Source organism: Phocoena phocoena, chromosome 5 (genome assembly GCF_963924675.1).
Source record: "Phocoena phocoena chromosome 5, mPhoPho1.1, whole genome shotgun sequence".
Classification (NCBI taxonomy): domain Eukaryota; kingdom Metazoa; phylum Chordata; class Mammalia; order Artiodactyla; family Phocoenidae; genus Phocoena; species Phocoena phocoena.
The window spans coordinates 33,407,506-33,434,227 of record NC_089223.1 but is presented as its reverse complement, the minus strand read 5'-3'; the positions used below and the strand labels follow the sequence as shown (position 1 = coordinate 33,434,227).

Sequence of the window (26,722 nt, the reverse complement as noted above, 5' to 3'; positions counted from 1 at the left end):
TGTGGTGTGTGGGCTTTCTCTAGTTGCAGCGAGCAGGGGCTACTCATCATTACTGTGCACAGGCTTCTCATTGCAGTGGCTCCTCTTGTTGTGGAGCACGGGCTCTAGGCATGTGGGCTTCAGTAGTTGCAGCATGCGGGCTCAGTAGTTGTGGCTCGTGGGCTCCAGAGTGCAGGCTCCATAGTTGTGGCACAGTCTTACTTGTTCCGTGGCATGTGGAATCTTCCCGGACAAGGGATTGAACCTGTGTCTCCTGCATTGGCAGGCAGATTCTTAACCACTGTGCCACCAGAGAAGTCCCCCCACTATGTTTATTTCTTGGAGTTTTATGGTTTCAGGTCTTACATTCAAGTCTTTAATCCATTTTGAGTATGATATTAATTTTTGTGTATAATATAAGATAGGAGTCCAGTTTCATTCTTTTGCATGTGGCTGTCCAGTTTTCCCAACACTGTTTATTGATGAGACTGTCCTTTCCTCATTGTATATGCCTGGCTCCTTTGTTGTAAATGAATTGACCATATATGAGTGAGTTTCTTTCTGGGCTCTCTATTCTGTCCCATTAATCTATGTGTCTGTTTTTATGCCAGTACCATGCTGTTTTGATTACTATAGCTTCATAATATAATTTGAAATCAGGAAATGAGATGCCTCCAGCTTTGGTCTTCTTTCTCAAGATTGCTTTAGCTATTTGGGGTCTTTTGTGGTTCTGCACAAGTTTTAGCATTGTTTGTTCTATATTTGTGAAAAATGCCATTGCAATGTCAATAGGGATTACATTGAACCTGTAGATAGCTTTGGTAGAATGGACATTTTAACAATGTTAATTCTTCCAATCCATGGGCACAGAATATATTTCTATTTATTTCCTTCAGTTTCTTTCATCATTGTCTCATCGCTTTCAATATAAAGTTTTTCACCTCCTTAGTTAAATATATTGCTAGATATTTTATTCTTCTTGATGCAATTGTAAATGGGATTTTCTTAGAAATTATTTTTCTGATAGTTCATTATTAGTGTTTAGAAATGCAGCAGAGTTTTGTATATCGATTTTGTATCCTGCAACTTCACTGAATTCATTTATTAGTTCTAACACTTTTTTTGTTAAGGTTTTTGGGTGTTCTGTATATAATATAATGTCCTCTGAAAATGAAGACAGTTTTACTTCTTACTTTCTGATTTGGATGATTTTATTTATTTTTCTTACTTAATTGCTGTGGCTAGGACTTTCATTACTATGTTGAATAAAAGTGATGAGGATGGAAAACCTTGTCTTGTTCCTGATTTTAGATTAAAAGCTTTCAGCTTTTCACCATTCAGTATGATGTTAGCTGGAATATATGGTCTTGTCATATATGTTAGCTTGTCATTTATGGCCTTTATTATATTGAGATATGTTCCTTCTATGCCTAATTTTTTGGGAGTTTTTATCATGAATGGATGTTAAATTTTGTGTCAAATGCTTTTCCTGCATCTATTCAGATGATCACATGATTTTTATCCTTCATTTTGTTAATGTAGAATATAACTGATTGATGTGTAGATGTTGAACCACACTTGATCATAGTGCATAATCCTCTTAATGTATTATTGAATTTGGTTTGCTAATGGTTTGTTGAGGATTTTTGCATCTATATTCGTCAGGGATGTTGGCCTGTAATGTTCTTTTCTTCTAGTGTCCTTATCTGCTTTTCGTATCAAAGTAATGCTGGCCTTGTAAAATGAGTTTGGAAGTGTTCCCTCCTCTGGTTTATTTCCTTTTAATTTTTATTCTATATATTGGATTTTTTTCATAAATGGGATATTTTATATATAATTCTTACTTACCTTTTTTCTTTTTTACTTAATATATGTCTTTATGTATAGACATAGTTTCCATGAATACACTGAATTCTATCTTATGGATGAATTTATAATTTATTTAATAATTCTTTAATTGTGGGAATTTCAGTTTTAGAATAAATAATGCTACATTATATGTCTTTTATACAAATATTTGTCTACATATAGTCCTAGAAATATACTAACTGCGTTAAGGTATATTTTTAAGTTTGGGAGAATGCTTACCATATGTATATGGTAAAAACAAAGCTACTTTCTAGATAGGCTTTAAAAATGAGAGCATACTTCAATAAGTGTTACTGGGAAAAGAGGACAGCTACATGTAAAAGAATGAAATTAGAACACTCCCTAACACCATACACAACAATAAACACAAAATGGATTAAAGACCTAAAAGTAAGGCCAGACACTATCAAACTCTTAGAGGAAAACAGGCAGAACACTCTATGGCATAAATCACAGCAAGATCCTTTTTGACCCACCTCCTAGAAAAATGAAAATAAAAACAAAACCTAATGAAACTTAAAAGCTTTTGCACAGCAAAGGAAACCATAAACAAGATGAAAAGATACCCTCAGAATGGGAGAAAATATCTGCAAATGAAGCAACTGACAAAGGATTAACCTCCAAACTTTACAAGCAGCTCATGCAGCTCAATATCAAAAAAACAAGCAACCCAATCCAGAAATGGGCAGAAGATCTAAATAGACATTTCTCCAAAGAAGATATACAGATTTCCAACAAACACATGAAAGAATGCTCAACATCATTAATCATTAGAGAAATGCAAATCAAAACTACAATGAGATATCACCTCACACCGGTCAGAATGGCCATCAAAAAATCTAGAAACAATTAATGCTGGAGAGGGTGTGGAGAAAAGGGCACCCTCTTGCACTGTTGGTGGGGATGTAAATTGATACAGCCACTATGGAGAACAGTATGGAGGTTCCTTAAGAAACTAAAAATAGAACTACCATATGACCCAGCAATCCCACTGCTGGGCATATACCCTGAGAAAACCATAATTCAAAAAGAGTCATGTACTAAAATGTTCATTGCACCTCTATTTACAATAGCTAGGACATGGAAACAACCTAAGTGCCCATCAACAGATGAATGGATACAAAAGATGAGGCACATATGTACAATGGAATATTACTCAGCCTTAAAAAGAAATGAAATTGAGATATTTGTATGAGGTGGATGGACCTAGAGTCTGTCATACAGAGTGAAGCAAGTCAGAAAGAGATAAACAAATACCGTATGCTAACACATATATATGGAATCAAAAAAGAAAAACCAAAAAAAAGGTCATGAAGAACCTAGGGGCAAGATGGGAATAAAGACACAAACCTACTAGAGCATGGACTTGAGGATATGGGGAGGGGGAAGGGTAAGCTGTGACAAAGTGAGAGAGTGGCATGGACATATATACACTACCAAACGTAAAATAGATAGCTAGTGGGGAGCAGCCGCTTAGCACAGGGAGATCAGCTCGGTGTTTTCTGACCACGTAGAGGGGTGGGATAGAGAGGGTGGGAGGGAGGGAGATGCAAGAAGGAAGAGATATGGGGACATATGTATATGTATAACCGATTCACTTTGTTATAAAGCAGAAACTAACACACCATTGTAAAGCAATTATACTCCAAAAAAGACGTTTAAAAAAAAGCGCATATTTATTTCATGTTTGCCACACTTAATATATTATTTTAATGATTGCCAATTTGCTGTTAATTTAATAGTTGCCAATTATTTTAATGGTCACCAATTTTAATAATTGTCAGTACTTGAAACATATTATTTTATTTTTCACCTATTTCACTACTAGTGAGGTTGAAAATCTTACACACATTTATTTGTCTGTGAATTGTTTGTTTATGTCCTTTGTCTAAATTTTTAGTAATGAGACATCAGTATTTTTATTTTAAAAATTTATTTCCATATTAATTATTTTTTTACATTTCTTACAGGTGTCATAACTAATTTGCATTGAAATTTTTTTGTGTGTGGTATTTTTGACATAGTGGAGTTTTAAACGGTTATGTAGTCATTGTATTGACTTCTCCCTTTGTGATTTCTGTCCATCTGTTTTAGTTTTGTAATTCTTTTTTGCTTTGAAATTTCTTTCCAATGTAAGAATCAGCCAAGAATTCCCCTATATATTCATTGTGCTTTAAATGATTTCATTATTTACATTTAACATATCTGTGTAGAATTTATTTTGGTGTGAGGCTAATAGCAAACTTGATTTTTTTCCCCATGTACTTTGCCAATTTTTCTAGCAACTTTTGTGGATAAACCCACATTCCTCAGTGGTTTATGATGCTTTCTTTGTAATATATAAAAAAATAAAATAAGTTTACGAAGATCTTTTTCAGGTCTTACTTTTGTGTTCTACTGAACTGCCTGCTAATTCTCTTTTTTTTTTTTTGAGATCATACTTTCTTAATTTAACACTTTGTAATAACTCATAAAACAAGTTACCACCCCACCCCTACCCACTGGTCTCTTTTCACAACATTTCCTTTGGCTGTTTTTTTTGGGGGGAGGTGGTGAGAAGGGCAATAAATAGTAGGATTAATGGTCTTTTAATCCCATTCCTCAGTTAAGGCAATAAAAAAATTATCAGAAAAGTAACATTTTTAAAATTGTAACTTGAGAGTATATGTTCAGTTTATTCATCTAATAGCTCTATTGACTTCTCTGAAAATACATTTAAAAAAATGAAAGTAAAATACAGTTCTGTTTCCAATTTCTGAATAGTTCCACATGCCTGAGGATAGTTTTCTTCTTTTGCAAGTTTTAGCATTTTGGATTTTATTCTATGATGATATAGATTGATTAATGGATTGTGTTTTAGGAATAAAAAATATTCCTCAGTGAGTGTTTGATGGGTGTTATGAAATATCTTGTTCTTTTATTGTTGTTGTTTAATTTTTATTTCATAATCATAAACTTAACTCTGCAGTCCAACAAGACTTGGAGGGGGACAAGGGAAATATGGAACCCAAAGAAGTGCCATGAGAACACAGAGATTATAGGATGATGCATGCAGACAGGGATGATGGGTGCTCTCCTGAGCTGCAGAAGGAATGGTGTGGTGGTTAAGATAAAATGCAAGTCAAATTTATTAGAGTTGTCCACAGTGGGCAACGGTGATGTTTTCTCTGGTCTTGCCATTCCTAGTCCCATAGCGTTCCATAGCTTCCACAATATTCATGCCCTCTTTCACCTTGCCAGGGACCACATGCTTGCCACTCTGTCTTGGCAGTGCAGATGAAAAACTTGGAACCATTAATGTTGGGTACAGCATTGCTATGGACAAGATACCTGGGTCCCTATGCTTCAGGATAATATTGTCATCATCAGATTTCTCCCTTGGATGGACTTGCTACCAGTGCTATAATGGCATGTGAAGTTACCACCCTGGAACATGAACTCTGGAATAATTCTTTGAAAGCAGGAACCCTTATAACAAATTCCTTCTCACCAGTGCTCAGAACAAAAGTTTTCTGCTTGTCCTTGGGAATTTGTTTGGAAACAACTCAAAGGAGACGTGGCCCAAGAGCTCGCTGGCGGTGGCCATGTCGAAGAGCATGGTGGGGGTGACCATGGCTGGGCAGCACCATGAAGCTTCAGGAGGGTGGCCCTGGTATCTGTAAAGCTATCTTCTTCTTATACTTATGCAATTTTTCTAAAGTCAAAATAGATTATATTAGTTATAAAAGCTATTTCTAAAACATGCTTGCATTTTATGTACAATATTAGATTCCTTCATTCCTGCAACAAAGTTTTAGAGCATCTTCATCTTGAGCGAGATACTACTGTTGTGGGTGCTGGAGATGTAGCAGGGAGCAAGAGTGATGTAATTCCAGTGGGGAAGACAAATATTACATAAGCAAATACATAAAAACATATAATGAAGTATAGAGATCAGTGCTCTGAAGAAAAGCAAAGCAAGGACAGAGGATAGCAGAGGTGAGGGTGACACTCTAGTGTAAGGTGATCAGGAAAGGCCTCTGGGGGGATTAGGTGGTGTTTGCAGAGACTTGAAAGAAGTGAAAGAGTAAGTTATACAAGCTGGTGGATTCATCAAGGAGATCAGTGTATCCAGAGGGGAGTGAGTGAGTCAGAGAGAAGTGGGAGGTGAGGTCAAATGAAAGAGCTGGATTCTATGATTATGAGAAGCCACTGGAAGATTCTGAGCAGGAGAGTGACATGATTCGGTGTCGTTTCAGTAGTATCTCTTTGGCTGCCAAAACAATAAGTGAATGGTGGTGCCATTCACTAAAAACACTGGGAGGACAGCAGATTTTGGAGCGGTGGGAATTAAGAGTTCTGTTTGATCATAGTACATTGGAAGTGCCTATTAGTCACTTGAGAGGAGGTGTAATTGGATGATGCATGAATCTGGGGTGCAAGTCCAAGTATTGGGGGAATATATGTTGGTTTAATGCCCTGGGGCTGGGTCAGATCACTCAGGATATGTATTAGTTTCCTAGGACTTCTATAACAAATAACCATGAACTTCGTGGCTTTAAACAACAGAAATTGTTGTTGCTCATAGTTCTGGAGGTTAGAAGTACAAAATCTAGCAGGGCTTTGGCCCCTCTGGGGGCTCTAAGGGAAAATCCGTTCTTTGTTTTTTCCAGATTCTGCTACCTGTAAAGTGCTCCTTGACTTGTAGCTGCATCACTCCAGTCTCTGCCTACAAGGCCACATTGCTTCCTCCTCTTCTATCTGTGGGATATCTCTGACTCTTTCTTATAAGGACACTTGTCACTAGATTAAGGGTTCATCTGGGTAATCCAAGATAAACCCCTCTCAAAATCCTTAATCACATCTTTGGCAATATAAGGTAATATTCACTCTTTTGTAAAATAAAGTAAAATCCACAGTTTCCAGGGATTAGAAAGCAGACAAGTCTTTTTGGGGACCACCTTTCAGCCTGGTACAGGCAATGACTGTGGATTGAAAAGCGAAGTGGCCCTAAGACTGAGCTCCAGGGCACTGTAGTATTCAGAGGTCAGAAAGAGAACACAGAGGCAGTAAAGAAAACTGAAGGGGGTCAGTGAGGTATAGGAGGAGAAAGAGAGTCACAATGTGGTGTCTGATGAAGAAGTGCTTCAGTGAGAAGGAGATGATTCACTGTGTAGTGAACAGCTGAGTGGTGTAGAAAATAAGGGCCCAGCCTTGATTGTTAGACTTGGTCGTTGGTGAACTTGCCAAAATTGTATTCAGAGAGTGGCATACTTGATTCCATGTGTTCCCCAATCCTGAATCCAGCTTCCACTGAAATATTATAATCCTGTTTTAGCTGTAGGATCCATGGTTGACCAAGCACTTCAATGTAAGAAGTTATTTTGTGATTCCTTTTTTTCTATTTCAAGTTCTGTGTGTAAGTATGTTGTGTCAATAACCTTGTTTCTTCAAGCTGGTTTATGCTTATGGTAGAAATTTTGGAAATTACAGTAAGAACAAATTAAAGTGAATTATTTAATTTAAAATTTTAAGTGCAGCCACTTTTTTTTTTCCCTAGGATTTTTTTTGTTCATCACTCATTTTTTTGATTGGGCTCTGAGGCTTTTGTACAGACATCACTGAATTAAGTGTGATATGATTGCCCAGCAACAGGTAAAGGACAGTGTTGCTAACAATATATTACCCTATCTATGACTCTAGGTTGAGTTTTGGGTTTCAGGGTGCCAATGTGATTGGCTGGGAAGGTGCCCAGTTGTTGAAGAGGATATCTTCCAAAGTAGAGGGAGCCTATGCTGGTGATGGGAAGGCAAATAGATGCAATCTGTTTGTAAAATATGAAAACATGTTTTCAAGAGCGAGCGTTCTCAATTTGTCCCTGCCTCCGTGACACATTCATATGGAAAAATCCTTAACCAGATGTTAAAATGAAGGAAGTGGTAAAAATTCTTTAAATTTCAGGAAGCTAATAATGGAATCAGGGAGATATCAATATTTTATTAATTTCTTGCATCTTTATAATGTCTGCATTAAATTTGTGAAAGATCAAACTAAGGGAGAACAGTTCTGAGAATAAGTAAAAATTATCAAATTCCTCTCAGTCAAAAGCAGGTAAATTGAGATTGAGAGGAGAAATGCAAGGATGGCATTGAGGGTGCTGTAGTGTGGCTCTTTGAGTAGATTCAAAGATAAGATCCTCCCAAGATCTCCTCTAGATCCCCAGTTTAGTACCATAAGATAGTGATAATAGACTCTGACCAGATGCTTCTTTCTTTGATTTAAGCTGCTATCTCCAAAGAAAGGGCCCCTGAGCTTATTTACTTACTACTCAGGATTTTCTCTTGAAGATTTGGCAAAGCCATTTCCATTTTCTATTATTTCAAATTATCTAAGTTTTATGTGTAAGTCAATGGAAATTGGAAAATGTAGACCTCTTTAAAATGCCAAATTATATGTAGACATTCAAAACCAATTATTAGTGGGTGGAAAATGCTGTTCTGGTATATTAGGCCAATAGTTTTAGGGAGTTGAGTAAAAACAAGGAGGCATATGTTTTAACTTCATGATTCTGAAACTCAGGATCTGAACTGCTAACATAAATTGAGATCGGTACTCTTATCCTACTTTTGACTCCATACATTTTGCTTTGCCAAAAGTCCAGATGACAAAAAAGGTCTTGAAAGTGGAAATAAGGAAACTTATTATTGTTTTATATAAGCCACATTATTTGTTAATAAGTGCTATTACAGGCTGAGAATGAATTTTTAGAATTTAAACGTCATTGTATTTATCTTCCAATCAAGCCAAAGTTATTGAGAATACCATATGGTTTTAGAAGATATATTTGGTGTCTTTGGGAACGTGAGGCTACTAAATAATTAACAGCTGACAGAATGGAGTAGACCAAATGTACTTGGAATTTAGCTCTTTGTAGTGAGGAAGTTTGTGGATTTCCTGGTTCAGCCCATCTGATAAGAAGAATAACTCACAAACATGTTAGCTGGTTGCACAGGATAAATAATTTTGCCCATGAATATGCGATAGATGAGAGTGAAGATAAATTTTAAAGACTGTCATCAGCTGAAAAAAATTAAAGAGGGAAATAATATTGCCAGTTGTTAAGCATTTCATCAGGTGCAGGGGTTCTCAACCTCAGTGCTATTGAGATTTGGGGCCAGATAATTCTTTGTTGTGGAGTCTGTTTTCTGCATGGTTTAGCAGCATCTCTGGCTTCAGCTCACTAGATGCCAGTAGCACCCTTTCCCCAGTGTGACAAGCAAAACTGTCTCCAAACAGTGCCAAATGTCTTCATGGGGGCAAACTTGCCCCTGATTGAGCTAGGCTACACAGATAACCCCCAAAGTCAAATTCTAGTTATATGTTCAAGATATAGTAGAATGAAGGGGCAGGCTTCTTGAGAACTTGTGCTTGTTGAACATGTTATTGGGATGGGGTTTCATTTGGGCAGCATAATAATTAAGGTTTAGCTTCTGCATATACATTGTATTGATGAAAAGTAGATATTTTTTCAATCTAGATTTAATCGAGAACAGTAGATATTGTAGGTGATTGATTGTCTTCTATTTCACCTCCCTCCAAAAAGCCTGACAGAAATATGTAGGACTGCCAAAATGAAATCTGTAGTAGGATAACATTGGGGAGCCTTCTCAGGGTATGACTTTCCACTTACTTGAATTTCACTACATAGAGAGGCCACTGGTGACTTACATAATCTTATATGTGTGTCTTCCTATAGAGATGAAGTGGCACTTGTGGCAGAGACTGTATTCACCAAATGCCTATGAGATCCTTGACTTTTCCCAGTCTCCTTCTGAGTTAGGTTGGGGCCATGTAACTAGCTCTGGCCAGTGAAATGTAAGCTGAACCTAACTTCTGGGCTGAGGAAGCTAAAAACCAGAGTGCCTCTTCCACTCCTTCTCCCCTATCGTAGTGGCTTTGGGAGCCTATGTACCAAACAAGAGTTGCTCCTTTCTTTCATTGTCTCTGTACTCATTTCATGGAACGTCTGTTAGTTGGACATTGAACTCTATGAATTGATCTGCTTAATTCTTTTATTTTCAGTGGCCATCACTCTTTATTTTTCTACCGTTTGGAACTCAGTTGGAATTTGGCCATGGGGAATAGAAGGTTCAGCTAAGACTCAAGAGCACAGGCATCACTGTCAGTTGCCTTTTTTCATGTTATTGATATTCTGGTGAGAAAGCCACATGCATATGAGGTAAACAGTTACTTGGAATGATGTTACACCTGATCTAGCAACTTCTTCCCTGAAGGAAGGTCAGGGGATTTCGGGAGTGTTTTTTCAGTAAGTAAAGGATGAAATGACGAAATGACAAGTGGTGACACAGGAGGCAGGATAGCATGATCATTAGGAGTGTGTAGTCTGCTGTTCAACTGCCTGGATTTGAATCGTAGTTTTGACCCTTTTTAGCTATGTGATCTTTGGCAAGTTATTTTAGCTCCCTGAACCTGACTTTTCTCATCTGTAAAATGGAAATCATTATAGGTTATAAGTATGTAATATATGTTTAGCAATTAGAATAGTACCTGTTCTGTAGCATATAGTTCTTTTACTTTTTTTTTCTTTCTCCTTCTTCCTCTACCTCCTCTTCTTTCTCCTCCTTCTCCTTCTTCTTCTTCTTTTGGTCGATCTTCCCTTAAGGTGCTTCTTTTATTGTAAGTTCTATTTAGATGTTTGCTGTTACTATTAATTAGGTTGCAAATCAAAAGAATTATACCAAGCCTATGAGCTCAAGAATATGTTGAGTTTTATAAATAGCCTGTTGTATTTCTCACTATATACTCCCATACTTAGTGTAAATCAGTTAAGTGTTTTCATAATTCCACTTGCTTCGTCTTTCCTACCAGGCATATGGCAACCGCTAACATAAATGGTATTTATGGTCAAAGAGAAAGGTGCCCTTTCCTCTGTGCAGTTACAGCTCCATGTAAGTGCACCTGTTGGCAAGCAGAGCACTGGCTGTATTTCACCCCCATGCAGCCACTGGGCAGGGCGCCTCTGTGTAGTGTTCAGTCTGCATGACTGTTGGGGCTCTGATGGGAGCATTACCCCTGGAAGGAAATCTGGCTTGGGAAGTTCAAATCTCATGCTCCAGGGTGAATTCTGTCAGTTGTGTTGGATTACTAGTAATTGTGCCTGATTTCCTTGTCTTTCCCTTGTTGCTCTGAAAGGGTGAGGGCGAGCATTGAGCCCATCACCTGAAGGGCTTGGGTATGAGTGGGAATCCACAGGTATGTTATCAGGTGGTTAGTATATGGATTTAAATCCTTGAGAGTGGATGAAATCACTTAGGTGTAGTGATTGGAATAAGAAGGCAAATGGACCAAGGAACTCACACTTTCAGAGATCATGTGAAAGTATAGGAATAGAAAAGGAGACTTCACAAATGGAGGAGGACAGTGAGGGTGAGTTGTCACAGAAGGTAAGAGAAGAGAAAGAGAAAACCAAAGCCTACACTTTGTGAATAGCTATGCGGGCTACTTGGCTGTGCACATCAGGATAGTGATTCATGATCCATTGAAAGGTGACGCTAGCATTTCTCTTTCCTCACTGATCAACCTCCTGTCTCACAGGTAAAAGCCTCCGATGCAGATGCAGGACTCTATGGCTTTGTTGAATATTCTCTTTATGCTGGATTCCAAAGCTATGAAGCATCTCAAGCATTCCATATAGACCCACATGATGGGCAAATCTGTGTTTCTCAAGATATCGACAGAGAAAGGGATCCAGCCACCTACGATCTCTTGGTGAAAGCTAAGGATGGGGTAAGTCTTTATGTAAGAAATTAAACATACTCAAAAGTGAACCACTGTGTGTGTATTAGAGAATACCAAGGATTATCAATCAACAACTGGCCAATCTTGTTTCATAAATCACTACCTCTTTCCTTTGCTGGAGTGTTTGGAAGCAAATACCAGACATTATATAATTTCATCTGCAAATAATTCAATAATATCTCTAACAGATAATGACTTTTTTTAAAAACACAACTATAGTAAATTAACAGTAATTCTGTAATAATATCTAATATCCATTCCATTTAAAATTTACTGGATTACCTAAAAATGTCTTGAAGTAGTTGGCATGTTTAAATCAAGATCCAAATAAGTCCACGAATGGATTTGATTGCTGTATTCCTTAAATTTCAATCTGTAACAGTTAGTCCCCCACTCATCCCCCTTACCTTTTCTCCTACAGTATTTATTTTTGGAAAAAAATCAGATCAATTGTCTTGTAAGTTTTCCATATTCTAAATGTGGCTGATTACATCCTTAGGATTCACTTAATGTGTTCTTTTATCGTAGTTCCTATAAACTGGCATTTTGAGCTACAGACTGATTAGTTTTGGCTTTATATAGGTGGTGCTCTGTGCTTCTTATTACATCAGCAGACACATAACATTATTTCATTAAGGGTTGTAGTAGGGTGATTTTTGAATTCTGTCTTTCCTTTTGCATTTATTATCTGAAATACTTCAATTAAGAAGAATGTTCTCAAGGACTTCCCTGGTGGCGCAGTGGTTGAGAGTCCGCCTGCCGAGGCAGGGGACACAGGTTCGTGCCCTGGTCTGGGAAGATCCCACATGCCGCGGAGCGGCTGGGCCCGTGAGCCATGGCCGCTGAGCCTGTGCTTCCGGAGCTTGTGCTCTCCAACGGGAGAGGCCACAACAGTGAGAGGCCCGTGTACCGCAGAAGAATGTTCTCTCATCAACTATTTGATTACACTGAAATATAATTCGTACAGGAAAGGTAGTATAATGCTTGATTCTTTCACTGCATCAGTTTTTAGAATAATGAGTTGGTGCGTTTACCATCTCCAAACATTACTGATGATTTTTTTCCTAGTTTGGTTATAAATTCTTGTATTTTTTGTATATTTGTTATGTTTTGTACATTACTGACCTTATCTTTTCTGATGTTCATATTAATTGAACCATCTTGGATCAGTGGGGGCACCTTCAATTTGGCTTTTATGTCTTTTTTGGGTAAACTTTTAAACTAACGTATAAAGTGCATGCAGAAGATTGCACAAATCATAAGTGTACAGCTCAATGGATTTTTGAAGAATGAAAACATACATAGAAGCAGATGAAGAAACATTACCAGTACCCTGGAAACCCCCTCTCAGCCCCTTACTGTGACCATCCTTCCCACCCTTTAAGGATAATCATTATTGACTTCTAATACCAAATATTATTTGCCTATTTTTAAGCTTTCAGTGAATGGATTCATACAGTATGTGTTTTTATTGTTTCTTTTACAGGGCATTATTTGTGAGCATCATTCTTGCTGTTGCGTGTAGCAATAGTTCATTCATTCTCATTGGTTTATATTATTCTTTTATATGAATTTACAACAATTTTTAATCTGTTTTGTAATTGATGGAATCCATTTTAGGCTATGACAAATAGTATTTCTATTAACTGTGTTATACATGTAATTTATTGAAAAAATATAGGCATTTATATTGGGTATATATTTAGGAATGGAATTGCTATGTCATAAGAAAATCAAACAACTTTTCAAAATAGTTGTACCAGTTTATACTCCCACCAATTTCAGTTGTTGTACATCCTCCCCAACATTTGGTATTTAATGTTTTTTTACTTATAGCAGTTCTGTACCTGCGAAGTAGCGTATCACATGAGTTTTACTTTGCGTTTCTTTGATGACTGATGAATTGAGCACTTTTTCATATATTTATTAGCTATTTGTATAACTTGTTTTGTGAAGTGTCTAATTCTTTACCCATTTTCTATTGTACTATTGACTTCTCTTTGTTGTTGATTTGTATGAATTCTTTACACTTTTGGAATGGAAGCCCTTTGTTGGATATATTTATGCATCTGTCTTGTCCAGTTCTGTGGCTTACATTTTCACTCCCTTAGTGGAGTCTTTTGAGGAACAGAAATTCTTAATTCTAATTAAACTCAGTTTATCCATTTGTTTCCCTTTACGTCTAATACTTTTTCTGTCCTTTTAAGAAGTATTTGTTTACCTTGGGGACATGAAGGTATTCTCTTGTTTTTTTCTTCCAAAAATTTTATTGCTTTACTTTGTACACTTACTATTTCAATCTAGTGGGAGGAACATTTATTTTTTCACAATATGGATATTCAGTTGACTCAGCACCATTTACTGAAATGATCACTTTTCCCTCACTGTGCTGTAGTGTCACGTTTGTCATGAATCACTTGACTGTACATGTGTGTGTCTATTTCTGGACACCCTATTTCTGACCTCTTTGTCTACCTTTGTACTAACTCCATATTCTCTTAATTACTTTAGCTTTATAATAGGTCATGATATCATGTATTTGTTTAGCTTTGTCCTTCATTTTCAAGATTGCCTTGGTTGTTCCTGACCATTTACATTTCCAAGTACATTTTAGAAACAGCTTATTCTACTTTTATTACATTACAGCAAAGGCAGTCTTCTTTATGCACTGTTCTACACATTTTTTTCATTTAGTCTATTTTGGAGACTTTCCTTATTTCTTTTCTTATCTGCCTACTACTTACTTGTGTAGATTGGTACTGCTAACACCTTTCTGGTCTAATCTTTCTCTTTTGAGATTAGTGGGAGAATTTACCTAAGACACAAATTGATGGGAAAAGATGAATCTAAATATATTTATTACAAGTAATCACGTAGAAACAAACATGAAAATAAAGTCATTTAACTCAATAAAATTACAATGATGTATTTGCTTAGATTTAACAACCCCTCTCTATGTGGTTTCAGGAATTTTTGCTTCAATGTAAGAAAAGAAGTAGGAAACAAACGCAAGAGTAAACAGAGGAGTTTAGGTTAATTCAAGTCTATGTGATTATTTAAAACTCAATATATGCATACACAAACATTTATCCAAGGCTTCAGAAATATATTCTTAATAGACTTTGAGACAATTATAAAAGGAGTCCATAACCAGTTTAAATCCAATACTGTAGTAGTTGAACATCTGTTTCTAATTAGTTGGGTTTTTGGGATGATTTTATAAAAACGTATATAGAAATTATCTTAATAGAAATAAGATTACTTTATGCCAGAAATTTTTTACTGCCAAAAAGTAGTGCATTAATTAGGAGCATTGGCAGTGGAATGAAAAATCAACCTACATATTTAATTTAAACCTCCTTGCTTATTTCTTTCTGTTTCCATATTGAACCTACTCTACACACATACTCTATGAAGAATACCTTCTTTCCCTCTCAGCTCTCCGGTCTCTATTGAAAATTCAAGTTCATCTTTAACCACACCATCGCTCGGTAAAGCTTTCCAAGACTGAACAAAGGAGATGCTTTTTTTTCTCCAGTTAAAAGGTATTTTATTTTCAGGGTAGCTAAGAAAGTGTTTACAGACAGTGTAGCAGCTTTTGCTAGTTTTTAGAAATCAAAGAAGAGACAATCTTCAGGTTGATTATTGCTATGGTCTGAATGTTTGTGTACCCCCTCAGATCCATATGTTGAAATCCTAAAGCCCAAGGTGGTAATATAAGGAGGTGAGGCCTTTGGAAGGTGGTTAGGTCATGAAGGTGGAGCCCTCAGGAATGGAATGAGTGCCCTTATGAAAGAAGTCCCAGAGATCTCCTTAACCTCTTCTGCTGTCTGAGGACACAGCTAGAAGTTGTGGCCTTCACCAGAACCCAGCCATACTGACAACCTGATCACATACTTCTAGCCACCAGAACTGTAAGAAACAAATTTCTGTTGTTTATAAGCCATCCCGCTATGGTATTTTGTTATAGATGATGATGTGCATGAATATTCTGTACAGTGTTTATATGTTTAGAATATTCTTCTGTAAAAACTCCTTGTTTTGTAGATGGAAGACCCTCCAACAAAGTACAACATATTCCAGTTTTGTTAGAATAGAAACATCCTTCCTGTGGGTACTTCATATTCAAGGTCTCATCCTCCTTTTGAGGTGATATCCTAGGCCCAACTCCGTTAGACATGGGAACTGGTCTGCACCCTTCCTGGTTTTAATATAGATTTTATTATTATTCAAGTATGAGTAAGGAGACAACTGCCATGGAAAAAACAGTTTGTTATACTCACAGATCCCAAAAGGAGGAGCATGCCACATTCTGGGAGGGAGTGTACGTGGTGTGTGCACAACGGGAAGCACTGGGTTTGTCAGGAGGCAGAGGGAGAGAGGGAAACTCTGGGTAGGGGCCTTTTTTATGGTTTCCAAGGGAAGGAATGGGAGAGGCAGAATAAGCAGGCTTAAGCCTGGCTAGAGAGAATAGTTTCAGTGGCCTGGGGCATAAAGTCTGTCTCTAGTTATCTGGTACCTGGCTGTGGGGTGATTAGGACAGGTGAATAGTGGCCCAGAGTGTGAGAGCCAATAAAGGAGGCGGTTGGGAGTGTTGGTTTACATTGGAAAAGCATCCTCGCCTGACCCCCTGGCAGTCCCTCCAGGACAAGCAAGGCCCCGGATGTCAAAGCATCAGGACCCAGAAAAGGAAGATGCAGCCAATGCACTACCCTGGTGAAGAGTCTTTCCAGAGAGGATGGCAAAGGGCTGACCTGAACCCTGGTACGCATCAGACTACACAAAATCTTTGCAGCCACCTTGTTTCACTCCAATTTCTTGGAAATAACACTCAGTCGTATTCAGGGAATTCACTACTCAGTTTAACTTCTGGCCCAGAGTAGCATCTTAAATCATCAAAGCAAGTTTGGGTCATGGTATGGGCTACTCTCAGCACTTTCTTCTTCTTTGTGTCAGGCCCCGGCATCTCAAGAAAACTTCACTCAGTACTGCTCAGTCCTGGGTAGAGTCCACATACTGTTGGTCAGGCGCCACCAATGTGCACCTACCTCCTCTTCACCCTCCTCCCCACTTTCCTCTTTGGTCATCATCTTCCTCATCTTTATCTCTTCCTTCTGAGTCTTTTAACTCATCTCCATCATTCTCCAAGTTTACCTCCTGCAGATGCTCTTTGTTTTGGGATCCATCTCACCAAAGTCTTCCATTCTTCCATCTTGTAGAAATCAAGGCAGTACAAGTCATTGGGGATGAACTGGCAGTCACCTGCTTCAAACAAGCCCCATAAACGTAGAGCAGCCTGTGCTTTTGGACCAGTATGATTTTGGAATGAGGACTTGGCTCCATCAGAGGCCACTGGCTTTGTCTGAACCCTCTTCCTCCTTCCTGTTGCCTCGGGTGGGGGGCTCTTGTTCAATGGTGATCACGGTCCCATCTTCAACATCTGCCACTTTAACCCCCTCCATGGGCTCCTGGATGCCGGCTTTCCCACATCCCCTCTTGTTATCACCTTTGGGTTTCACTTTTCTTTGGTCTCACTTAGTTTTCTCTTCTCTGACCCAGGTGGCATAGAAGTACAGTTAATCAAAATCATTGCCCTTCAGGCTCTCTTCCCATTCTTCATCACAGACACCCCCAAGGAGCAGTGTCTGATGATTCAGAACCACACCTGCCTAAACGCCAGCTCTTGGAGTGAGCTCTATTCCCCAAGGGGTACTCTGAGTCCACACCCATTTTCCTTTTCTTCCTTCCTCAGACTTTAGTTGGAGTTTATTTGAATGCAGGGTGTGTTTGTCCACCTTTGTTGAACTTTTCCAGTAGCCTCCACAGATGAATATGGTCCCCTGGGGAGTGACGGATCTTTGGCAGCCCAGCCTGGGTGTGGCCCCATCCCTCATGGTGACAGCTCACTCCATGTGAATGTGCCCAGGTTAAAGGCATATGTGTCATTGTCCTGGAGGTAATCACTTGTACTGTTGTGGAAACCACCAAGAAGAATTAGCTGTGTTTTCCAGGCTACCATCTGATACCTGCTTTGACCTAAAGGACCTCCTGATGATTTGATTTGCTCCCAGGTCTTGGGTGCCAAATGCAGGACCCAAAGGTTTGTGTAGTGATAGGATCAATTCATCTTTCTCAGAATGAGCAGAGAATGACACATTAAACATTGGTGAGTGGGGAATCACAGTGTTTCTATTGTCTGAGTCTTTTTTAGCATCTAGCATTTAGAAATGGGCTATCAGAGGCTCAGGGTCTCCTCCTTCCCCAGCACTTGGACAACTTCTGTCTTCTCCTTCTTGCCCATCATGAGGGGTCCTGGTGGCGGGGGATCCAGAAGGGAGCGGCACACTCAGCCACCCTGGAGGCAGGTCCTCTTGGGGGCAGACCTGGCGATGCATTTTTAAAGATAAGTTTTAGAAGAGTCTTTCCCCGCCCCCAAACCATAGGATTTTAACAGCTTCCTAATCTTCACCTTGTTCAGACCTGAAACTGCCTCCAGTGTCCCTAGTGTTTGCGTCAGAATGTATGAGAGCAAGCAACTTGTGTGTGTGTGTGTGTGTGTGTGTGTTATCCAGTGTTCAGGATTTATTCTCTTATCAGCATAATCTTTGTAAATTTCTTCTGTGATGAACTGTGCATTTCTACAGGGTGAAGTCTTCATCTGTCATCATTACTCTATGCAATATCTACTCACAGCACATGTTCCTAATCAAAAAGATTGGTAAAGATGAAGATATCAAGGTTGATAACGACTTGGTAGGCTGTCCCCTAGAAGCAATCTAGCTCCAGTTTGAAAAATTAATGAACTCAGGCAAGACGTTTTAAGTCCAAGATGTTGGATTCTAGGCCATAATGAATTTAATTAAAACAATGAACTGCACCTTGACAAAGGCCTTTAACTGTACAAAGTTACCTTGACAATCTATGGTTTTTCCTCTGATCCTTTCTGTTTCTAATATATGTCCTGAAAGCTCTTTGGAAGAAAATTGCTGAGAACCCATTTGCTGCTGGTTGCTAAGAGATATTTATCTATCAATAGAAGAATTCTTATTAAAATACCTAGATGTTCTGGGCTTCTTCTCTATTTATCCTTGTGATGACTGTCAATATTTTTTAAACTCAATCACTTCTATTCTACCTGTATTGCTTCTGAAATAGTCTATTTTTGCTACTGCAATTGCTGCTATTTACCTCATACATAGAAGTCATGAGGAGGCTATAAAATTACATGATGAAAATAAATAATTGGATTACACTGCAGGTCAAGTGATTTTTCAAATAATTGAATTATTCCATGCTTATATCTAACTCCTATTTCCTTTTACTATTCATTTTCTGCAAATGAATGTTTCTTTTTTGGTGTGTGTGTTTGTTAACATTCTATCTCTATTTTTTGTGACATCCTGAACTCTGTAGCTGAAATATGTGTTTGAGATAAAGCTATTTCAACTCTTATCTCACCACTCCAGGCTTACGGGAGGGTTGTTTCAGACTAGCAATATAGAAAGTAGATTGACACCATTATATATATTCATGATAAATGTTGACTATTGAAGTTATGCTGCAGAGTTTGTGTATAATGCAAATAAATCTCTGGAAGCAAACTTGCTAAGTAAAAGGGCTAATTTTTTCCTTTCCCCCAGCTTTATTGAGGTGTAATTAATAAATTAAAATTGTATAAATAGGTGTACAGCATGTTGTTTTGATTATATGTACACATAGTGAAATGCTTACCACAATTAAGATAATTAACATATCCATCATCAAACACAGTGAGTGGTGAGAACACTTAAGATCTACTCTCAGCAAAATTCAAGTATACAGTAGAGTATTATTAACTATGATCGTCATGCTGTACATTAGGTCTCCGGAACTTATTTACTCTACATAACTGAAACTTAGGGCACGCTCATTTTAATTTTAATAGATTATGTTATCTCATTTTCCAAAAAGAATTCAAGAGCTTATTCTTATCTTATATTTCATTGGTCACAACCCTGCTACCCCAGTTTGAGGAATAAACCATTGCCCAGTTGCCCACATTTTCTAGCTAAATTGTCTTAACCATATCTCGAAATGCTTGTCTGCCATTCTTTAATACACTACCAGGATTAATTCCCAGATGTCTTAAATGCCACTTTGCCTCATTCTTACCTCTAGAAGTTTAAGCCTCCCAGCCATCCATCATCTGTATCCTCATCCCCATCCTGCTCTGTTCATCCTTTAATTTGGACCAATCTTCTACCCACCCTCCCATACTCTTCTACCACACCCTCTGGAACTCCTGGTCCATCATTTAGCAAAATCTCTTGCACACCCAGCCTGGTGTCTGACTGCTTCTTCATCTTCTTGCCCTGATCAAAACAGGCTTCCCCTGAGGATACCGATTCCTCTTCGCTCTCTCGCACAGCATTCCATATTCCACTAATCACAAGCCAGGAGCGAGGTGCTGAGGTGGGTGCCCTCCTGTTGCCCACTGCAGCATCCAAATCATTTTTACTCCTTTCTCCAGGACCAACTCCTTTTGAAGTTCATATTGTCGGACCACACCATGGACGATCTTTGTTGCTGCTGTCATATTCTAAACCTTGTTGTCACCAAGGACCTTTACATCTTACTCAGTCTTCCTCTCCATTACTGTTCCCTCCTGGAGACTTCACTGTCCATTTTTTGGACCACCCAACACACTGAGCCTCTCAATTCCTTGTCTTTCTTGTTTCCAACCTCTGAAATCTTGATGTCCAGCATGCTGTATTCTGGTAAGCATTCTCATCTTTCTCTCCATTTACATAGCACCTCCACTCCCATAGAGTGATCTCCTGTTAAGACCGCTAGTTTATTGACCCATCTTTAAAGTCATTCAGCAAACTCCCTTTAGTTCCATTGCTCCACAGAACTTTCCAGATAAAACCCCAACCCTATCTAAACCTGACTCTGCCTTTTCTGTACTTGCCTAAGCAGCTGAATGTGCCTGGAGAAAAATAGTATACCTGCTTGAGAGAGAAGTCCTTATCTTGCTGCCAGCTATTGGCTCACATCCTTTGCCCTCTTTCCTGTTAGTAGAGAAGAGATGTCCCTGTTTGCGTTGAAAGCAAATCCCTCTGCTGTTCAGGCTCCCCCCATTCCAGGCTTCTTAAGGATCTCACTTCTGTAATGATTTTGTCAAATTCGATTGAATATCTCCTGTAAGCCTATAGGGCATAATACTAGTGTCCTGGGGAGGGGGAAGGGTAAGCTGGAACAAAGTGAGAGAGTGGCATGGACGTATATATACACTACCAAATGTAAAATAGATAGCTAGTGGGAAGCAGCCGCATAGCACAGGGAGATCAGCTTGGTGCTTTATGTCCCCCTAGAGGGGTGGGATAGGGAGGGTGGGAGGGAGACGCAAGAGGGAGGAGATATGGGGATATATGTATACGTATAGCTGATTCACTTTGTTATACAGCAGAAACTAACACACAATTGTAAAGCAATTATACTCCAATAAAGATGTTAAAAAAATAATAGTAGTGTCCATCTTTTGAAAAAAAACCTCCTTTTGATTGCAGGTACCTTTTGAGAAAACCGTTTTCTTCCTCTTCTATCTTTCACTGCAAATCTACTTAAAATAGTTGTCTCTGTTTCCTCATTTTTCAGTCTTTCTTTGATCCATTCTTCCCATCCCACCTCTCTAGTAAAACTGCTTTTAGTAACATGATTTACATTGTGACACATCCTGGGGTTCTTTCTTTATTTTCATTTTATTCGGCTTCTCAAGCAATTTGAAATTGTTCTTTGGACACTGCTTCTCTTGGCTTTGGTGACACCACGGTTCACTGATTTTTTTTTCCTTAACAAACTGGACCCTCAGTTCCCTTCACCTTTGCTTGTTGAATTATGAACTATAGACTTGAATGCATTGGCAAAAGAAAGCACAGCCCAGAAAAAGCTAAGAAACGTGAAGGATAGATATTAATATTCTATTCAGGAGTCCCAGAGGCAAAAACAGAGAGCATGGGAAGCAGACAATGGCCGAAATAGACAAAACAACAGATATTTTTCCATATCCAGTGTTGGTCCTAGACAACCGTCCTGCCTTCAATATTGTATGCTTTCAAGTCTGGTGATTTCCCCCAATACTTCTAACTTTCACAGCACTTCTTGAGAGGATTGGGATTCAGGTAGATTGGTTAAGAGTCTCTCACCATAATTTTAAAACCTAAATGATTAAAATTATATCAAAGTGAACCACAACTTATTGGTGGAAAGAGAAAGGATAAGACAAAGTTAAGAAATATTCATATAAAGAATTTATGAGGTGTATTAGTTACCTATTGCTGTGTAACAAATTATTCCCACATTTAGCAGCTTAAAATAATATGCACTTAATATCTCATGCAGTTCTAAGGGCCAGGAACCTGGAAGCAGCTTGCTGGGTGGTTCTGGTCAGGGTCTCTCAGAGGTTGCATGATCAGGACAATCTTGAGGAGCTGGACAGAAGTTTAGTTTCAGAGGATTGGGAAGTGAACACTTGATGGAACAGAGAAAGCTTAGATTAGCTTTCACCACACTGTGCTCTGTGAGATACTTGCCTCCTGAGATGTTCCTTCCACTGAGGGTTCTGTGATAAATAAGAGTGGAAAACAGCTCAGAAAGCACCCCACCTGATAGAAATGTGCCTCGGGAAGGTTCTGTGACAAGTCCTGAGGCCGAGAACCCATTTGACTTGGTTAATCCACCGTTTCCTTTTTGACTAAGGAACCTCTTTATTTGTTTATTTTTATGATGCACCTTTTTTTGCTACCTCAGGTATCTTTTTCTGAAACTTAGATTTGATCATGTCCCTTCATTCATGACAGCAATAGTGTCCCAAGTGGGGGTTTAGGAGGAAAACATTACAACTTAGAATTTCATCCTTTTAAAACTTTTGTGGTATTTTTAATATATGTAATATTTAGCATAGTAAATGAATCTATAATTTATTAGTAAATATATAGGTATTCAGGGTGTACACGCCACACTTTTTACTGAGAGAGTCTACAGGTGTGCAGAACAAAGTCTATCCTCCTTAGCATTTAGATGAAGCTCCGTGAATCTGACCATCAAGGCTTTTCTTTAGATTTTTCCCACCCTCTACTTCTCCCTCCAAGCCATGCCAGTGTGCTTACCTCTCCTACAACATGACAGAGACTTTAAAAAAATATATCTTTATATTTTCTAGGATGTTATTTTTACCTGAAATATCTGTTTTTTAAATCCTATTTTTTTTTAATTTTTAAGAATTTATTTGAGCAAAAATTGATTCAAATGAGGCCGCATTCAACCAGAAGTAGTTAGGAGTGCCCCATGGACAGGAGCAGGGGAAGGATTTTTATAAATAAGATGAAGAAGCAAAGCAAGGAAATGATTAGATTGGCTGTAGCTGAAGCACTCAGATTCTAGTCCTGTTCATTGTCTTTGAGGCTTTGTTATCTACCTATAAATGGGACTGGATCCTGAATTCTTCTAGTTTCCAAATATCTGGCTATGACTCTCCAAACCACATTTCCAATTTTCTCCTACTCTTCTGATTTGGAATCACTATAACAAAGACTGCCCTAGAAACTCACTGGGAGGGACTGTACCAGGTCCTCCTCTGTCCCCAGACGGCAGCCATGCCTCAGGGCCCACATCTCCCGATTAAAATGGGCTCCTCCAGACTCAGACCTGCACACCTGCTGGAGCTCTAAAAGCCTATTTGTTTGTGAGGACCCATCTCAAGGATCCCTTCAGCCCTGAGGCTTCCCTCCATTCAATGTTCACAGCACATCTACATCTGAGTAATAAAGATCCACAATCTTTTATGTGTAGTTCTGAAAGCTCTCACGATGGAGAGTTTTGAAAACTCATTTGGTGAGAAATCTGACTTGAACCAACATGAGACTATTCATGTTTTTTTTTTAATCCCTCTAAATGTGTCTATTCATCCATTTTGCTACAGAATATTAAGTGATTAAGGGCTGCCACTCCAGACCTCATTAGGTATAGACACTATATTTCTTTTATAAAACTTTAAAAATTCAGGATTCCAAGACAAATCTATCTGGTCCCAAGTATTTAGGATAAGGAGGCTGTAAAATCTTATAATTGATGGTGATTAGCCATAATAAATCCTTTCATACATATTATATCACTGCTTCCAACAGCAGGCCTGCAAGGTGAACAGGCGGCCCACTTTACAGAAGAGGCAGCTCAACCTCAGGCTCCCTGACGTTCTTGAGACTGTGGTCCCAGAGGCCAGCAGGACCAGATGTCAGATCCAGATCTCCTGGCTCCAGATTGTCCCTCTGTGCCACAAACCCCGTTGTATAGTGTTTGTCTCATAAATGTTAAGTCCTTTGTAAGCAGGCCTTAATCTGAGATGGAGTCCACGGTTGGCATTGCCCATAGCATAGTCTTTAAACAAGTCCTTCGTGAAAGGTAGAATTTATACCATAGCAATAATTTAAAGATCTAATTTAAAAGAAGTCACAGGGGCTTTGGGGACAGATTAATCTCTGTTCCAGTTGCAGATCTGCTATTTATAGTCTCACTTACTTTGGACAAGTCACATAGGCCCTCTATGCTTTGGTTTTCTAGTTGTAAAAGTGGGGAAACCATAAAAATCTTTAGAAAGGGAGATTATAACAATTGAAGGTGAAAATACACGTGAAGCACACTTAACATTCATTCACAAATGGTTATTATAAGAGGAAAGTGCCCTCATTGATACATTTAACAGATAAAAATTGGATTTATAAAAGGGAAGACTGAATCTATGTATAATACTGTTCCTGCAAAACGATTCACTAATCTGTGACAACAAGCTCTTCACTTTGTCCATTTAATATTTTGCTTGTTTTTGGTGACATGGACTGATTGAGGGTCTTCATGGATAGCCCAGGAATGAACATCTTTGTTCTTAAAGGTCTTAAGGTGGAGTGATCTTCATTTCTTCACATGTTCCCCACTCTCTCATTTCTTCTCTTACCTGCTTTCTCAGCACCCCCGCCCCCCGCACCCCAAACCTGAATGACTTCATGAACTTGTGGAGAAATTTAAAAGAAAGAGGAAAGTAAGGATAAAAGGAAAGCAAGCCTTTCCCGTCTGCTAGGAGTCAGCTTGCAGCCCCCTCGCTCTGCTCCACTCCACCTGAGGACCCACAGGTTACTTAGCTTTACTAAAGACACAGCACCAGTCTGCATTTTAAGGATACAGACTGGATGGAACTGCCACTGTTTTTATTTTTACTGTGTTAATTTAGAACTGGCATAGGCCTGGCACTTTATTCAGCTTAGAACATGGAAAATCACACTATTTTTTAGTCTTTCTCAATTCTGTTTTAGTCCCCAGTGTCTCGGGTACATGGGCCCTCAGCGCATGAGAGGCATTTCTGGATTCGTGGTTAACTTCATCCCAAACAATACGAAATGATGCTCTCTCGCTTGCCCTTCATCACCCTCAGCTCATGCTCCCTCCAGAGCCCACAGCAGCATGCTCTCTTTGTCCTGTGCCAAATCTTCTCCTTCACTGCCTTTGGGTTTCCTCTTTTCTCAGTGCATCCTGCCACAGTTGGGGAGGGGGAATGTGGGGAGACAGAGAGAGAGAGGGAGGGAGGATAAGTAAGTGAGAAAACTCAGGCTGTTGTGACTTACCAAGGATTTTTGTTCAAGATGAAAGTATCAAAGTGTACCAGATAGTAATAAAAAATGGTGCTTTAAGTAGGAACATATGCTTTACTTTAGAAAAGTAAAACTTGCAGAGGATTATCTTCTTCTATTGTGCTCTCTCTCCTCTCCTTATTTTTAGATGGAGGAAACGCACACAAAAAGCCAGTATGGGATCCACTTCTCACTGTTTTATACACTATATTTCTTATCTAATACATGGAAAATTAAGAACCCCAAAACAAATCTGGTCCCAAGTCTGTAGGAAAAGTACCTTCACTGCTACCTTCTGCTCTGGACTTGATGATTTTCTGGCTTCCTAGCTGTGGTCCCAGAGGCCAGCAGGACCAGATGTCAGATCCAGATCTCCTGGCTCCTCCAGGAGGAGGAGGGTTCAAGGAGGGTTTAAGGAGGGAAGAAGGTCTCCCTCCTTCCAACCTTGCTGCCCTTCAGGGCAATCAACCTACTCCTCTGCTCAAAGCCCTCAAATGGGTCAGAGCCACGGTCCTCTCAGAGGCCCACAGAGCCCTCTATGAACTGTCCCTGCCCGTTTGATATCACCCTACTGGTTTCCTTGCTGTTCCCTGAACAGGCCTGGGATGTACTGCACTCCCGTATCAGGGCCTTTGCACTTGTTCTTTCCTCTGTTACAATTTTCCTCCAAATAACTGAAGTCTAGCTCCCTCATATGGGTCAGTCTTTTCTTGCACCCCCCTCCAATACTCCCTTACCCTTTCTCCTTAGCAGTTAAAGATTATCTGTGGGATGAAAGTGGTTCTTTTTTTTCACTCTTTGGACATCAGGGAAACTTTCCTTGAATATCTTTGGCCTCCACTCTGAAATTATTGCCTCTTAGGAGCTTTAAGTGGTAATCTCATTCCTATTTAAGAATCAGCATTGGAGTATAGATACCATGAACTCATAGCTCAAGGTTAAAAGTAAAATGAATATATATTTAAAGTGAATATATATATATATATATATATATATATATATATATATATAAAATTTGTTGTTTCAAAAGTCTATTCTAGGATCCTTCTCAGTTATTCTGCATCCCAGTGTTCAGGTGAGACCCATTTGTAACCACTTCTCATCCATCCAACAGGGTGGACTCAGCGCCCAAGCTTTTGTTCGTGTGGAACTGGAGGATGTGAATGATAATGAACCCGTGTTTAACCCGTCAACCTATGTGACGAGCATTAGCGGCCAGACCCAGCCAGGCACTGAGATCATCAATGTTCTTGCCTCAGATAGGGATTCCGGGATGTATGGAACAGTGGCTTATGAGCTTGTCCTCGGAGACCTGTCATTCCTTTTCACCATCGACTCCACCACAGGTATGTGAGCTTGGAATCAACAGCTTCTGCATAAGAGCCAGAAAATTAGCTGAATTGGTTTTTCCTTGGCAG

At 39.0% G+C, this 26,722-nt stretch overlaps 1 protein-coding gene and 2 pseudogenes across 1 annotated transcript in view; 1 reads left to right on the top strand and 2 right to left on the bottom strand.

The window, feature by feature from the left end:
* DCHS2 (dachsous cadherin-related 2) overlaps nucleotides 1-26,722 on the top strand; it is a 306,411-nt gene that overhangs the window by 137,919 nt on the left and 141,770 nt on the right. Inside the window, exons 2-3 of the mRNA XM_065877536.1 lie at nucleotides 11,443-11,634; nucleotides 26,419-26,650. Coding sequence (XP_065733608.1) covers nucleotides 11,443-11,634; nucleotides 26,419-26,650 — 424 coding nt within the window. The remainder of the gene's footprint in view (nucleotides 1-11,442; nucleotides 11,635-26,418; nucleotides 26,651-26,722) is intronic.
* Nucleotides 4,979-5,461, bottom strand: LOC136123374 (peptidyl-prolyl cis-trans isomerase A pseudogene; annotated as a pseudogene).
* LOC136123716 (kelch domain-containing protein 4 pseudogene) lies at nucleotides 16,989-17,665 on the bottom strand (annotated as a pseudogene).